At 42.6% G+C, this 13,001-nt stretch overlaps 1 protein-coding gene across 1 annotated transcript in view; it reads right to left on the bottom strand.

Moving 5' to 3' along the window:
• The window catches only part of COPB2 (coat protein complex I subunit beta 2), a 68,227-nt gene extending 56,464 nt beyond the window's left edge, over nucleotides 1–11,763 (bottom strand). Inside the window, exon 1 of the mRNA XM_077864956.1 lies at nucleotides 11,744–11,763. Coding sequence (XP_077721082.1) covers nucleotides 11,744–11,746 — 3 coding nt within the window. The 5' untranslated portion in view covers nucleotides 11,747–11,763. The remainder of the gene's footprint in view (nucleotides 1–11,743) is intronic.
• Nucleotides 11,764–13,001: the final 1,238 nt, after the last annotated feature.

The following is a 13,001-nucleotide window of genomic DNA, read 5'->3' as shown; positions in this document are numbered from 1 at the left end:
AGGATTAAATCGATCGATCTCCCTCTGGCACATAACATACTTATATATACCCCTGGTCACAGCCATAAACCTTCAGTTAATGGCAGCTATTACTACTATGAACGTCATGTCATGGGTTAGAAATCATTGAAGGTCTATTAACTCCATGGAGCCCCATGGCCTTAAACGAATCCTTCCACAGTCATTTCAACACCTCATAGAAGGGTTAGAGGGTCCAGGCAGGGGCATTTGGGTATATCCCCATGACATCCACTTATTCTTACTCTACTATGATCCTCATAAAAATAGTGGTGTGCATTTTATACATAAAATCGTATATATGCGTGTATATGTATATATGTTTTGCACACACTACACACATCTGCAGGGCACCCCTTCCTCCAAATCCAAAAGAAACACGTATCTTGCCCTTCATGGGGTGGCCATAGTCTCTCCTTGCATAAATACTTTCGGCCACTAGGTGGTGTCTCAATTCTTCTCAGCGCAGCATTTCCCACCAGGGAGTCAGCTCTAAAAGTCTAAGCGAATCTTTTTTTCTCAACCTACTGCAGAGTGTGCAAATCATTTCCTCAGCTGATTCAGATGTATTATGATGTGCTGGGAAACCTGAGCATTCTCTCACCCTGTGGAGATTAATTACCTTGAAATATTCATTGGATTAAATGTATTTAAACATGCACTGTTTAAAGCTCAGTGCTGCAAAATGCCATACTCAAGATATATATTATGGGCATTAAATAATTAAATTTAGTGTGAGAGAAAGGGAGACAGGGAGGGAGAGAGAGATGAAGGTGAGAAAGTGGGAGAGGGGGGAGCCTTATTTAGTGCTTGGCCAGGGGTGAGACTGACAGGAGCCAAGTCCAAAGCTTTCCACAAATTGGCTCAACCCTGGCTTTGCTATTGCCAGAATTATGTGACCTTGGGCAAAATACTTAACCTCTCCAAGTCTCAGCTTCCTCATCTTTAAAAGGGAATGATAGTACCTTAGAAGCATAAATTTCATGTGACTGAGATGTGGAAATCACTGAGCGTCGTGCCTGACACATAGTAGGCACTCATAGAAAACGAGAGTCAAGGTTTGTTTAGACCCAAAGGTGGCCTTGGTCCTGGCTCTGTGGTGCTCTCCCTTGGCTCCAGGAGAAGCCCGAGAGTGTGGGTGTTAAGTACACAGACTCAGGAGCCAAGGTGCCCTGGTGCATGGCTCAGCTCTAGTGCATACCAGCTGTACAAACTTGGGAAAGCATCTTACATGCTCAGTGCCTCCTTGGGGTGCCTTGCTGGCTCAATCAGTTAAGTGCCCAGCTCTTGATTTCAGCTCAGATCACGATCTCAGGGTCTTCTCAAGCCCAGTGTCCGGCTTTGTGCTCAGTGCCTGGAGTCTGCTTGAGATTCTCTCTCCCTCTCCCTCTGCCCCTCCTGCTCATTCTCTCTGTTTCTCTCTAAATAAATCTTTAAAAAAAAACCCTCAATGCCTCAGTTTCTTTATCTGTAAAAGAAGATAGTAATAGCACCTTACCTGATAGGGCTGCTGTGAGGGACAAATGAGTCACCACCTTGAGAGTGATGAAATTAGTATGCACCACATGGTCAGAGTTCTCCAAGTGTTGGTTACTATGATCATTGCAGGTTCAATTCAGATCCCACCTGTGTTTAGTTCTTAGCCAGTATTCACAGCCAATGCAGGGGCTATATCGCCTCCCAGGACCCTATCCTGCTTATCTTGGTGCCATGCTCAGACCCTGGACCTTCTGGAAGCCCTTGTGCAGGCCTGATCTTCTCCACGTGGCACCTGCTCCATGCTCTAAGCATAGCCTCCTCTTTGTTATGTACTCAGATTCACCCCTCCTTAGTCCTCTGGCCGCTATAGGAAATGGAGCAACCCAACTAATTCATAGTGTGATGCTAATGGCTGAATATAAGCTCCAAGGGGACAGCAGTGTTATCTGTTTTATCCCTAGTACTTAGGAGGTGCCTGAACATAGGAAGTGCTCTATAAACATCTGTTGCATGACTATCTGGACCTGTGGGAACATAAAACCTTCATTGAAAGTAATGCATGCTGAATGGTGGGATTTCCAACATCTTGACAACTGAAGAGGAAAATGTTGAAGGCAGGATCCCTGAGACCACAGTGGCTAGGGGACATCTTACTTCATTTACGTATACAGGTATTTTTGTTTTCGATTTTTACTATTTAATTAATTAATTAATTTATTTATTTATTCATGAAAGACACACAGAGAGAGGCAGAAACATAAGCACAGGCTCCTCAGGGAGCCTGATGCAGGACTCCATCCCAGGACCCCGGGATCATGACTTGAGCTGAAGACAGATGCTCAACCACTGAGCCACCCAGGTGCCCCTACTTTTTATTTTGAAATGAATTTTGACTTACAGAAAAGTTGCAAAAAAAAAAAAAAAAAAAAGGGTACCTATTTCTCAGCTTATCCTGAATGTTAACATCTTACATAGTGCAGTGATAAAAACCATGAAATTAATGTTGGCACTGTTAATGTAACTATCTGTGCTGTGAATTATCATGAACGCAACTATAGGCCTAATTTGAGTTTCACCAGTTCTTTCACTTATGTGGCTCTCATATTGCATTTACTTGCTACGCCTTCCCAGTCTCCTCCAATCTGTGACAGTTCCTCAGTCTTTCCTTGTCTTTGGTGACCTTGCCATTTTGAAAAAATACTGGTCACTTATATTGTAGAATATCTGTCAGTTGGGGTTTGTTGGATGTTTTTCACTATTAGATTGAGGTTATGGATTTTTTTCAGGAATACCACAGAGTGATGTGACCTTCTCAGCATATATATCGGGGGGTACATGATGTCAATATGTCTTATTATTGGTGATAATTAACCTTGATCACTTGGTTAAGGTGGTGTCTGCTGAGTTTCTCCACTGTAAAATTGTTATTTCTCCCTTTAAAATTAATAAATGTCTTGAGGGAGACTATGCAAATACTCTTTCTCCTCAAACTTTCCCACACTAATTTGAGCATCATTGGTAGATTGGCCCATAATTATTACTATAGTGTTTGCCAAATGGTGATTTTTTTTTTAAATCTTCCTCCTTTCTTTTGCATTTATTTATTGGAATTCTTCTGCAAGGAAGGGCTGTCCCTTCTTCCCCATTTATTTATTTATGCAATTAAAATGTTTATTGGTATGGAATCATGGATATTTACTTTATTTTATGGATAATGATCCAATGTTTGTTTATTTATTTATCAATTTGTTCCAGTGTTGGCCATGGGGGTTGCCTTCAGTTTGGCTGTGTGTCTTGTCACATGCCCCATCCTTGTTCGAACCCTCCCAGGAGGTCGTATCTGGTAACTGTAGAGACCACCTGGGCATAGACTATCCCCATTGTACCCTGGGGATGAGGTCCAAGGAGGCAAACCACTGTTAGGGCTGGCTGGACTTAGAAGCCAGTTCTCTTGAATGCCTATCCTGCTCTCTGCCAAGGCACCAGGCTGTCTCTCCACACTTCTCGGTCTTTGTTTACCATGAAATTCCCATAACCCCACCCTTCCTTCCCCCTCTGATTCCTGGGGCTCATCCAGTCACTGGAAGTGGGGCGGGAGGCCAGGCTTCTGACACGTGTCTTGGAGGGGTGGCCTTCTGTGTCACCTCTCTGCCACCAACACCCTTACAGGCAGTCAGGATTAGTTTGGGAAGGTAAATCTTTAGGTTATGATTACTGCTGTAGTTTTACTACTGTTAAAAGTAAAGCATCTCACTTTTCAGCTAGTGTGGTCATCCAGAGCTTTTTACCAAAGTGTAGGCACAACTTATTTCTCCTTCCCACAGTAATGAATGCAAACAAGGCTTGTTAAAAGGCGCCAGGACAGTTAGGTAGAGAATGGTTTCCTCTACAGAGAGAGGAATAAGTAAAAGGATATCATTAGGAAACTTCAAGACATATCCAGAATGTGGATGCTCTACCAGAAAATTGGCTTGGAATCTTTTTTTTTTTTTTTTAAGATTTTTATTTATTTATTCATGAGAGACACACAGAGAGAGGCAGAGACACAGGCAGAGGGAGAAGCAGGCTCCATGCGGGGAACCTGATGCAGGACTCTATCCAAGGACCCCAGGATTACGACCTGAACCGAAGGCAAACAGTCAACCACTGAGCCACCCAGGCATCCCTGGCCTGGATTTTTTACAAAGGCAGTGTCATAACACAGAAGTGGTGGGAGTTTTGTAGTTTAAAAGAAGCTAAAGAGACATAAGAGCCAATACAATGTGTCAATCTCCGATGGGGGTCTTGACGTTAAAAGTTTGTGAAAATCATTTGGAGACACTTGAAATTTGAATTTGGACTGGATATTAGACACCAGGAAATTATTACTTCTCTTAGGTGTAATAATGGTAGTATCATTCTATAGGCACTGAAGTATTAGGGGTGAAATGTCTTGATACCTGTACCTTATTTCAAATAATTCTGAAGAAACATTCACAGAGTAAAGCAAATGTGGCAAAATGTTACCAGTTGTCAAATGTCGGTGTATAATACAGCAGTGTTCCTCTTTCAGTATTCTGTATGCTTGAATTTTTTCAAAATACAGCCTGAAGATAAACTACTCCTATAATCTTGTTTTATATCCTCCGTTTATTAAGAAAACATCTCTTCCCTTCTATTCCCATTAAAATGACAAAAGTAAGTTCCATCCTGCTGAAATGATCGCATAACCAGGGATTCAGGAACTCACATTAACAGGATCCGGTATCAAGCCTGGATCTGTGGAGAGATGGTTGCATGAGGAGTAGAGTTCTGGTCTCTGCATATCTAGTCTTAAACCCCAGCTACTCTGCTGTTTGGTCAGTGACCTAGGCTAAGGAACATAACACTTCTGAGCCTCAGTTTCCACAACTGTAAAATGAGGATAGTAATGTATTATTTGTTTTGAGAACCAAGGGTTCCATTTGTGCATGTCATATCATACGGGTATGGGTATCACCACCAACAGTGGAGAGTGTAAGACCCACCATAAACAGCAGCTGTTGTGTTAGGGCCATTTTGTGAGGCTTTGCAGGCTGTCCAGTCCTCCAGGGGTATGCAGGGAATGTGAAGATGATAGCTCAGGCCCTGAGAATCAGATGTTGGCTGATAAAAGCAGGACTGGGGACGAGATAGCAAAGGGGTCTGTCTTTAGGGACCTCAAGATCATTTGAGCAAATGGGATTATGTATGCAATCACTGTGCCTTCAAAACAGTGTACCTTTGGGTTAGGGGGATTAGCTTATTAAATGCGAACATTTAAAGTATCTGACAATATTTTAAAATTCTGGTTTGACATAGCTGCTGCTGCTGCTTTTTCTTTTTTTTTGAATACAGAAGCCTCGATAATAGGAGGGCTGACAATTGGGTATCTTTATGCAAAAACATGATTCTTGACTGTTAATGTGATGCTACACGAAAGGAATTGGAATTGAATAGATCATAGACTTAAATGTAAGAGCCAACTAAAAATCTTCTAGAAGAAAATATAGAATAAAACCTTAGTAATCTTTGGTTAGGCAAAGATTTCTTAAATAGGACACAAAAAGCATGAGTCATAAAAGAAAAAGTATTAAATTGGACTTCATCAAAAGACAGTGTCTTCAAAAGCCACCATTAAAAAAGTAAAACAGCAAGCCCCTGATTGGTAGAAAATGCTTTTAAAACATATGTCTAACAAAGGACTTATATTTAGAATACATGGCAGATTTCTTACAACTCAATAATGAGAAGATAAACAACCCAATTTAAAAAATGGACAAAAGAGGGGCACCTAGGTGGTCTAGTCACTTGAGCATCCAACTCCTGGTTTTGGCTCAGGTCATGATCTCAGAGTCATGGGATCGAGCCCTGTGTCGGACTCTGTGCTCAGGGGTGGACTCTGCATGAGATTCTCTCCCTCTTCCCCTGCCCCTGCTCGTTCTCTCTCTCTCTCTCTCTCTCAAATAAAGGAATCTTTAAAAAAATGGGCAAAAGACTTGAACACTTTACTAAAGAAGCTAAGCAGATGGCAAATAAGCACATGAAAAGATGCTCAACATCATCAGTCAAAAACACAATGAGCTGCTACCACATGCCCACTAGATGACCAAAATTAAAGAGACAGTACCAAGAGCTGGTTGGTAAGGATATGGAGCAACTAAAACCTTTATACACTGCTGATGCAAAACAGTAAGGTTACTTTGGAAAACAGTTGGCAATTTTTTATAAACTGAAACATACACTTAACAGAACTCCTGGAAATTTTTTTTTAAAGATTTTATTTATTTATTCATGATAGTCACACACAGAGAGAGAGAGAGAGAGAGGCAGAGACACAGGCAGAGGGAGAAGCAGGCCCCACACAGGGAGCCCCATGTGGGACTCGATCCCGGGTCTCCAGGATGGCGCCTGCCCGCCAAACCGCTGCGCCACCCAGGGATCCCTTAAAAGATTTTATTTATTTACTCATGACAGATGCAGAGAGAGAGACAGGCAGAGGGAGAAGCAGGCTCCACACAGGGAGCCCAACATGGGACTCGAACCCGGGTCTCCAGGATGACACCCTGGGCCAAAGGTGGCGCTAAACCACTGAGCCACCTGGGCTGCCCAAAATTCTGGAAATTCTACCCCTAAGTATTTACCCAAGAGAAATGAAAGCATATGTTTCCATAGAGGCTTGTATGTGAATGTTCATTGAGCTTCACTCATAATAGCCCCAAGCTAGCAGCAATCCAAATGCCTATTAGCTGGTGAGTGGATGAAACACTATGGTATGTCCACATAATGCACTGCTATGCTGCAATTAAAAAAGGAATAAATATGGAAAACATGGGTGAATCCCAAAAACATGTGAAGTGAAAGAAGGTAGACACATAATTACGTAACTGCACTTATATGGCATTTTGGCACATAAGAGGTGTTCTGGGAAAGATAATCTAGTGGTGATGTGGAGGTGACTTGACTTGCAGAGATCCCCAGGGTGGTTATACATGTTAGAAGGTGGGTGCTGGGCAGCCCCGGTGGCGCAGCGGTTTAGCGCCGCCTGCAGCCCAGGGTATGATCCTGGAGACCTTGGATCGAGTCCCACATCAGGCTCCCTGCATGGAGCCTGCTTCTCCCTCTGCCTGTGTCTCTGCCTCTCTCTCTCTCTGTGTCTCTATGAATAATAATAAAAAAAATCTTAAAAGAAAAAAAAAAGAAGGTGGGTGCTATAACCTTGACCTGACCTTGTGGGACCCTGGGCCAGGGGTATTAGAGACAAAGTATGAACATCAAGTATGAACAGAGGCTTGGCTTCACATCTTAGGTCTGCTAGGGATGAGCTGTGTGCCATTGGGCATGTCATTTAACCTCTCTGGGCCTTGTTTTTTTTTTTTTTTTTTTTCATCTGTAAAACAGGGATTAAAAATCTACTCCCAAGGAAAGTTGGAAGTTAGAGTTATAGGTAAAGTGTCTCATACTCAGAATAGAAGCATAGCTCTTTGAAGATTAATTTCCTTCCCTCTTGGTTTCTTTCCCTTTGCCTCTCATTGATATGTGTCTTGCCCCTTCTCTCTGCTGCTTTTATATAAGAAATGTAAGCACAAATGTGTCTAAGGTGGGTCAAAATGTGTCTTTTGGCCAGCTTCACCCCAGCACCAGCCCTCAGTTCAGCACACCTTGGCCACGGACATCCTACGTGACCTGGGCAAGTCACCTTCCTTCTCTGGACGTCTTCTTCAGAATGAAGGGCTTAGGCCAGGTGATTGCTCTGGGCTCCAGTTTCTGCTCCTTCACTCTAAGGGTTCTAGACCAGGAATGAAGAAACGGCAGAGCTCAAGAAGCAGTTGCTTATGAAAGTCTCAGGGAACAGCGAGATTCTTTTGGTGTTGGGCCTGGGCTTGTGGTTCAGCTGTGAGTGGAAAGGGGGCCTTTGGGAAGAGTCAGTCTAGAGTCTAGAGAAGGATGGTAAGTTCAGAGTGGTTCCTATTTCCCCTCCTGCTCAGCTCTCTATCCAGCAAAGTGTTATGAGGTGGGTGGAGGCACTGTCCTTTCTTGGAGGAAGATCATTTCTCAGAACAGGGTCACTGAGTGTTCTAAACCAGAGGTGCTGGCCTGTTCTCTTCCTTGGCACAGCAGACTCGGTAGATTCCAGCACTGAGTCTGATCACTGCAGTGAAAAATGAGGCACCAGCCCTTACTCCTGTGGAAGTGAGGGGTGAGGCTAGCTCAGGAGGTGTCACTGGTTGCACAGGTTCAATACAGCTCCTGCCCCCCATAGCTCAGCAGCACCCACTGCATGAAGAGTAAATGGTAGACACCACCATTGAGCTTGTGACCTCAGCCTCTGAGAAGCCATCCTTCAATTAAGGTGCTGAGTGGCCTCAGAGAAAAGAGCCAAATGAGAGCCATTGAGTTCCCTGGGCTGAAGGTGATTGATCCCACCAGACAAGTCCCTTGTTTTCAAGCCCTGCTACATAGTAGCTTCCAGATTGGCCAGCTGCATCAGCCCTGAGCTGTAGGTAGGCCAGTATTTTGTCTCTGATGGTCACATACTTTGTTAAAAAACCATGTAGTGGGGATGCCTGGCTGGCTCAGCAGTTAAACGTCTGCCTTTGGCTCAGGTCATGATCCTGGGGTCCTGGGATCCAGTCTTGCATTGGGCTCCCTGTGGGGAGCCTGCTTCTTCCTCTGCCTCCCTCTCTGTGTCTCTCATGAATAAATAAATAAAATCTAAAAAAACTCCAAAAAAAAACGAAAAGCAAAGAGCCCCCAAGCCATGTAGTCACCTAGGCCTGGGTTCAAACCCCAGTTCTTCTCCTTCAGACAAGTGACTTAGCTTCTGTGTTTCTTACTTTCTCATCTGAATAATGAGATTAATAAACCTACCTGGTGGAGTCATGGGGGAAGGGGATAAGCAGGAATGCAAAACATCCAGTGCAGTGCTCTGTACATGGTGGATGTTCCATAAATAATGATTATTCTTACAGTTGTTTTTAGGACCTCATGCACAGGAAAAGATCACATATCCCAGAGTGTTTTGGATACAACTTAGTTTATTTTACTAGGCCAGTAGCTCTCAGAGTGTGGCACCCTGACCAGCAGTATCTGAGAACTAGTTAGAAATGCAAATTTCCAGACTTCACCTCAGATCTTCTGAATCAGAAACTCTAGAGAAAAGCCCAGTGAGCTGTTTTAATAAGCCCTCTAGGTGATTCTGATGCCTGCTCAAGTTTGAGAACAGTTGTACTTTTTTTTGTTTTTTGTTTTTTTTTTTTTGCAAATTTGAGCATAGAGAATTTAAAATAGCGTCATACAATATATTAAGTGGTCTTACTTTATGCATCAAGTTTGAAATAATACAAATCCCCCCGAATAAATATATCATCACAATTTGCATCATTTCAAAGCTGGCAAGTGAATGAATTTTGAACAGCATTTATACTATATATACTTGGTAGTGCCATCTTAGTTGGTATCATTTAGGATGCTGTCAGCAGTAGAAAATCCTGACTAAAATGGATTTTAGAAATAGGAAAATGTATTCGTTCACATGACAAGAATTCCGCAGGTGGGTACATCTGGGAACAGTTCATCAGGGTCATGTGGCTGCTCTTCGATTCTGTTTGCATGCCCCTATGTGTTGGTTTGCCTCCAGGATAGGGGTATTATGAATGCAGCAGTCCTAGATGTCACACTCAAGACTTGTCAACACTGCAAGGAAGGGGCCTATTCTTGGGATCTTTATTTAGGAACCCAGAAGCCTTTCCTACAAGATTCTGGAAGGTTTCCCCTCATCTCATGGGCTATTCCTAAACTATACAGCCACTTCTAAACCCATACCCACAAGGTGGGAAGAAAATAATTGGTTTATAGCAACCTTTGAGTGTTGTTATTGGTTGAATTGTCCCCACTCCCCACCCATCAAATTTCCTTGTTCAAGCCCTAACTTCCATTACTTCAGAATGTGACTTTACTTGGAAATAAGGTCACCAGAGACATAATTAGTTAAGATGAGGTCTTTCTGGAGTAGGGAGGGCCCCTAGTCCAATACGAATGGTGTCCTTATAAAAAGGGACACATGGTGAATGCCATGTGAAGCTGAAGGCAGAGACCGGGGTGATGCAGCAGAAGCCAAGGGATGCCAAAAAATCACCAGCAAACTACCAGAATCTAAGAGACAGGCAGGGAACAGATTCTTCCTACAACCCTTAGAAGGACTGACCGTGCAGACACCTTGATGTGAAACTCCTACACTCTAGAACTGTGAGACAATGCATTTCTTTTGTTTAGGCCTCCTGCTTTGTGGTGCTTTGTCATGGCAGCCCTAGCAAACCAAAAAAGTGGTGGACCAGGTGTTGGGGAGTCAATTGCCATGACCACTACTATGCCTGCGGGTAAGGAATGTTGTACTAATATCTCTACCTCAAATACACCTAAAATGTGAGACAAGCAGTTCCATGAGCTAGAAAGTGCCCAGGCTTTGGGATCCAAAGATTGAGCTTTAACTGTATCCCCTGCTAGCTATGTGACCTTGGGCAAGGTCAGACTCTCTGACTCTCTGAATCACTAAACTGTAAAGTCCACCACTGAATTATATCATGGGATATCCATTGTTGGCATGGAAATATTCAGACATTCCCATTTCCCAGCCCACCAAAGAGAATACCCTCCCTTCCTCTTAATTCTCTACTTGGCTCCAGTCTGTCCCTACCTCAATCCTTCTCCACCCCACCTCCACTCCAGGAGAGTTTGAAACTGTTTCTGTAGAACTAATTGGGTAGAGAAGGACAAAAGAAGACAATGGGGGGGGGGGGGAGAAAGAGAGGGAGAACTTGGCCTCTGGGGGAGGAGGTCAGTCTGCAGAATAAAGCGTTCAGAGAAAGAAGAGAGGAGAGAGAAAAAAAAAGGTTGAGAAGGCTGAAGGTAGAGAGACATAATTTTGAGGACCTTTTGGCTGGTGAGGGGCTTCAGAGCAAGTAGAGTGTAAGAGAATTAGGCAAGAGAGAAAAGAAACTTCCAAGGAGATTTACTAGTGGTATAGATTAGATCTATCTTTATGTTTTTCAAAAGCTTCAAGTAAGAATGCAATTCCTGAGCTCTAGAGAGAGAATAAAGTGGGATCACTAACTCACCATCCTGGAATAGTTAATGAAAGAATCACAAAACTAAAGCAAGCTTCCTTCTGCCAAAACAAAAACAAAAACAAAAGCAAACAAGGGAACAGATACTCCTAGTGGCAGCCAGTCAAGGAAAAGGATGCAACTTTGTGCCATACAGTTCAAAACACAGTGGTCAGGAAATGAGACTGAGAAGTCTGGCTAGATGTGTCATGACTTGTAAACTTTCCCCATAAGCCACTCAGATGGAAGTGAGTGAAAAAAATTCCGAGAACTCACAAAACTATGCCCCAGACTAGAGCAAGAGGAACTAAGGGAGGACTGCCAGCTTAAATACAGGATACTTAGTTACATTTGAATTTCAGATAAATGATAAATAGTTCTTTAGTGCACACCCCATGCAATATGGAGGACATATCTATACTAAAACTGATTTGCTGAAATTCAGATTTGACTGGGAGTCCTGGTATTGTATTGTTATTATTATTTTGATTAAATCTGGCGATGCTAGACTGAGGTAATGAACAGATATTCTGTAGAAGACTAAAAACAAACAAACACAAAGACAAAACTAGAAAAACAAACAAAAAACCCCCTCAAGCAGAAGTCCCTAACAACTCTAGAGTCTCACTGACAGTTGGACTCACCATTTCATGGGCTCCTTTCTGAATAGGGATACCGCTGTAACAACTCTGGGAGCTGCCTCTGGCTTTAATAAAATCCCCGCAGAGAGAGAGCCAAAGTCCACATGGGCTCTGGGTTCCACATGACTTCTACATGAGTTCTCCTCCCTACTGCACCATCAGGATATAAAAAAGTGGAGAGACTTGCATCACCCTAGCCTCTGGAACTTAGAGAAGAAAAATGGCTTTGGGTATGGAAGGTGAGAGTTCATAAAGAAAGCCTTTTCAGAGTTACCTCCATTATAATGAGCAAAATAAAAAAAGAATGCATCACAAGTATGAAAGCAAGCAATATGTAGAAGGCAAAGGATAGATGAAGAATCTTAGCTAGAAGAAAACCCAAGAAATGAAAGAAAATTCCCTCTGGTCATTTTGAGGCAGCTGTTTCTGTCCAGCTGGCTGTTCACCAGATTTTTATAGGAATGGAAGAAAAAGAAAAGAAAGAAAAAGCTTAGATTTCTGATTAACTCTCTACTTTGGGGAATTCATGCTCAAGGCAAAAATCAAAGAACTGCCCCAAACAAACAAAACAACATATATAATAGGGATATTTGTTCTACTACTGTTTATAAGAGTAAACAAAAATGATTCATATAGTCATAAATTGGTTAAGTAAATGGTAGAAATTGATACCATAGAATTTGCATGGAGTGTTGAGAATTGAGACTGAGATCCATGTTTCCTATTTCTGAGTAAAAATAATTAGGTTATGGAGCAACACATAAAGGAAAATCTCTTTGATGCTCTGCAAACCTGTGATCATGGGCTTCTGTTCATAAAAGTGCCCACAAGGGTGTTTTCCCAAGATGTTATCAATAGCTTTCATGTCTCATGGTGGGATTTCTAATTTTTCCCTGTTCTCTGCACTTTTCTTTATTGAGTTTACCTTTTCCTTTCACATAATACATGTATTGATTTTATTTTATTATTTTTTTAAAACTATACCCTCTTTTGCTTTTCTTGAGCTCAGGGGCCTTTCAAGTTACCTGAAGTACTCTGGGAGGAAATAGACCAGATAGAATGTGGCCAGGTCACATTTGCTTTGTAACGAGTAGCTGGCCTGGCCTCTGGATGGTTCTGCAGCCCCAGGCCCTTGGGGTGTCTTAGCATTAGCTGCTTGACCTGGAGTTCCCCATGACCAGCTGAGTAGATACCTGCTGGAGCACCAGACTTGTGGCAGAAAAATTGCTTTGGAAAGCAGAATGGAGCCATGAAAGAGTGA

Source organism: Canis aureus, chromosome 22, assembly GCF_053574225.1.
Source record: "Canis aureus isolate CA01 chromosome 22, VMU_Caureus_v.1.0, whole genome shotgun sequence".
In the NCBI taxonomy this organism is placed as follows: Eukaryota; Metazoa; Chordata; class Mammalia; order Carnivora; family Canidae; genus Canis; species Canis aureus.
The sequence above is the reverse complement of the archived record's forward strand: the minus strand, read 5'-3'. Positions and strand labels throughout refer to the sequence as shown.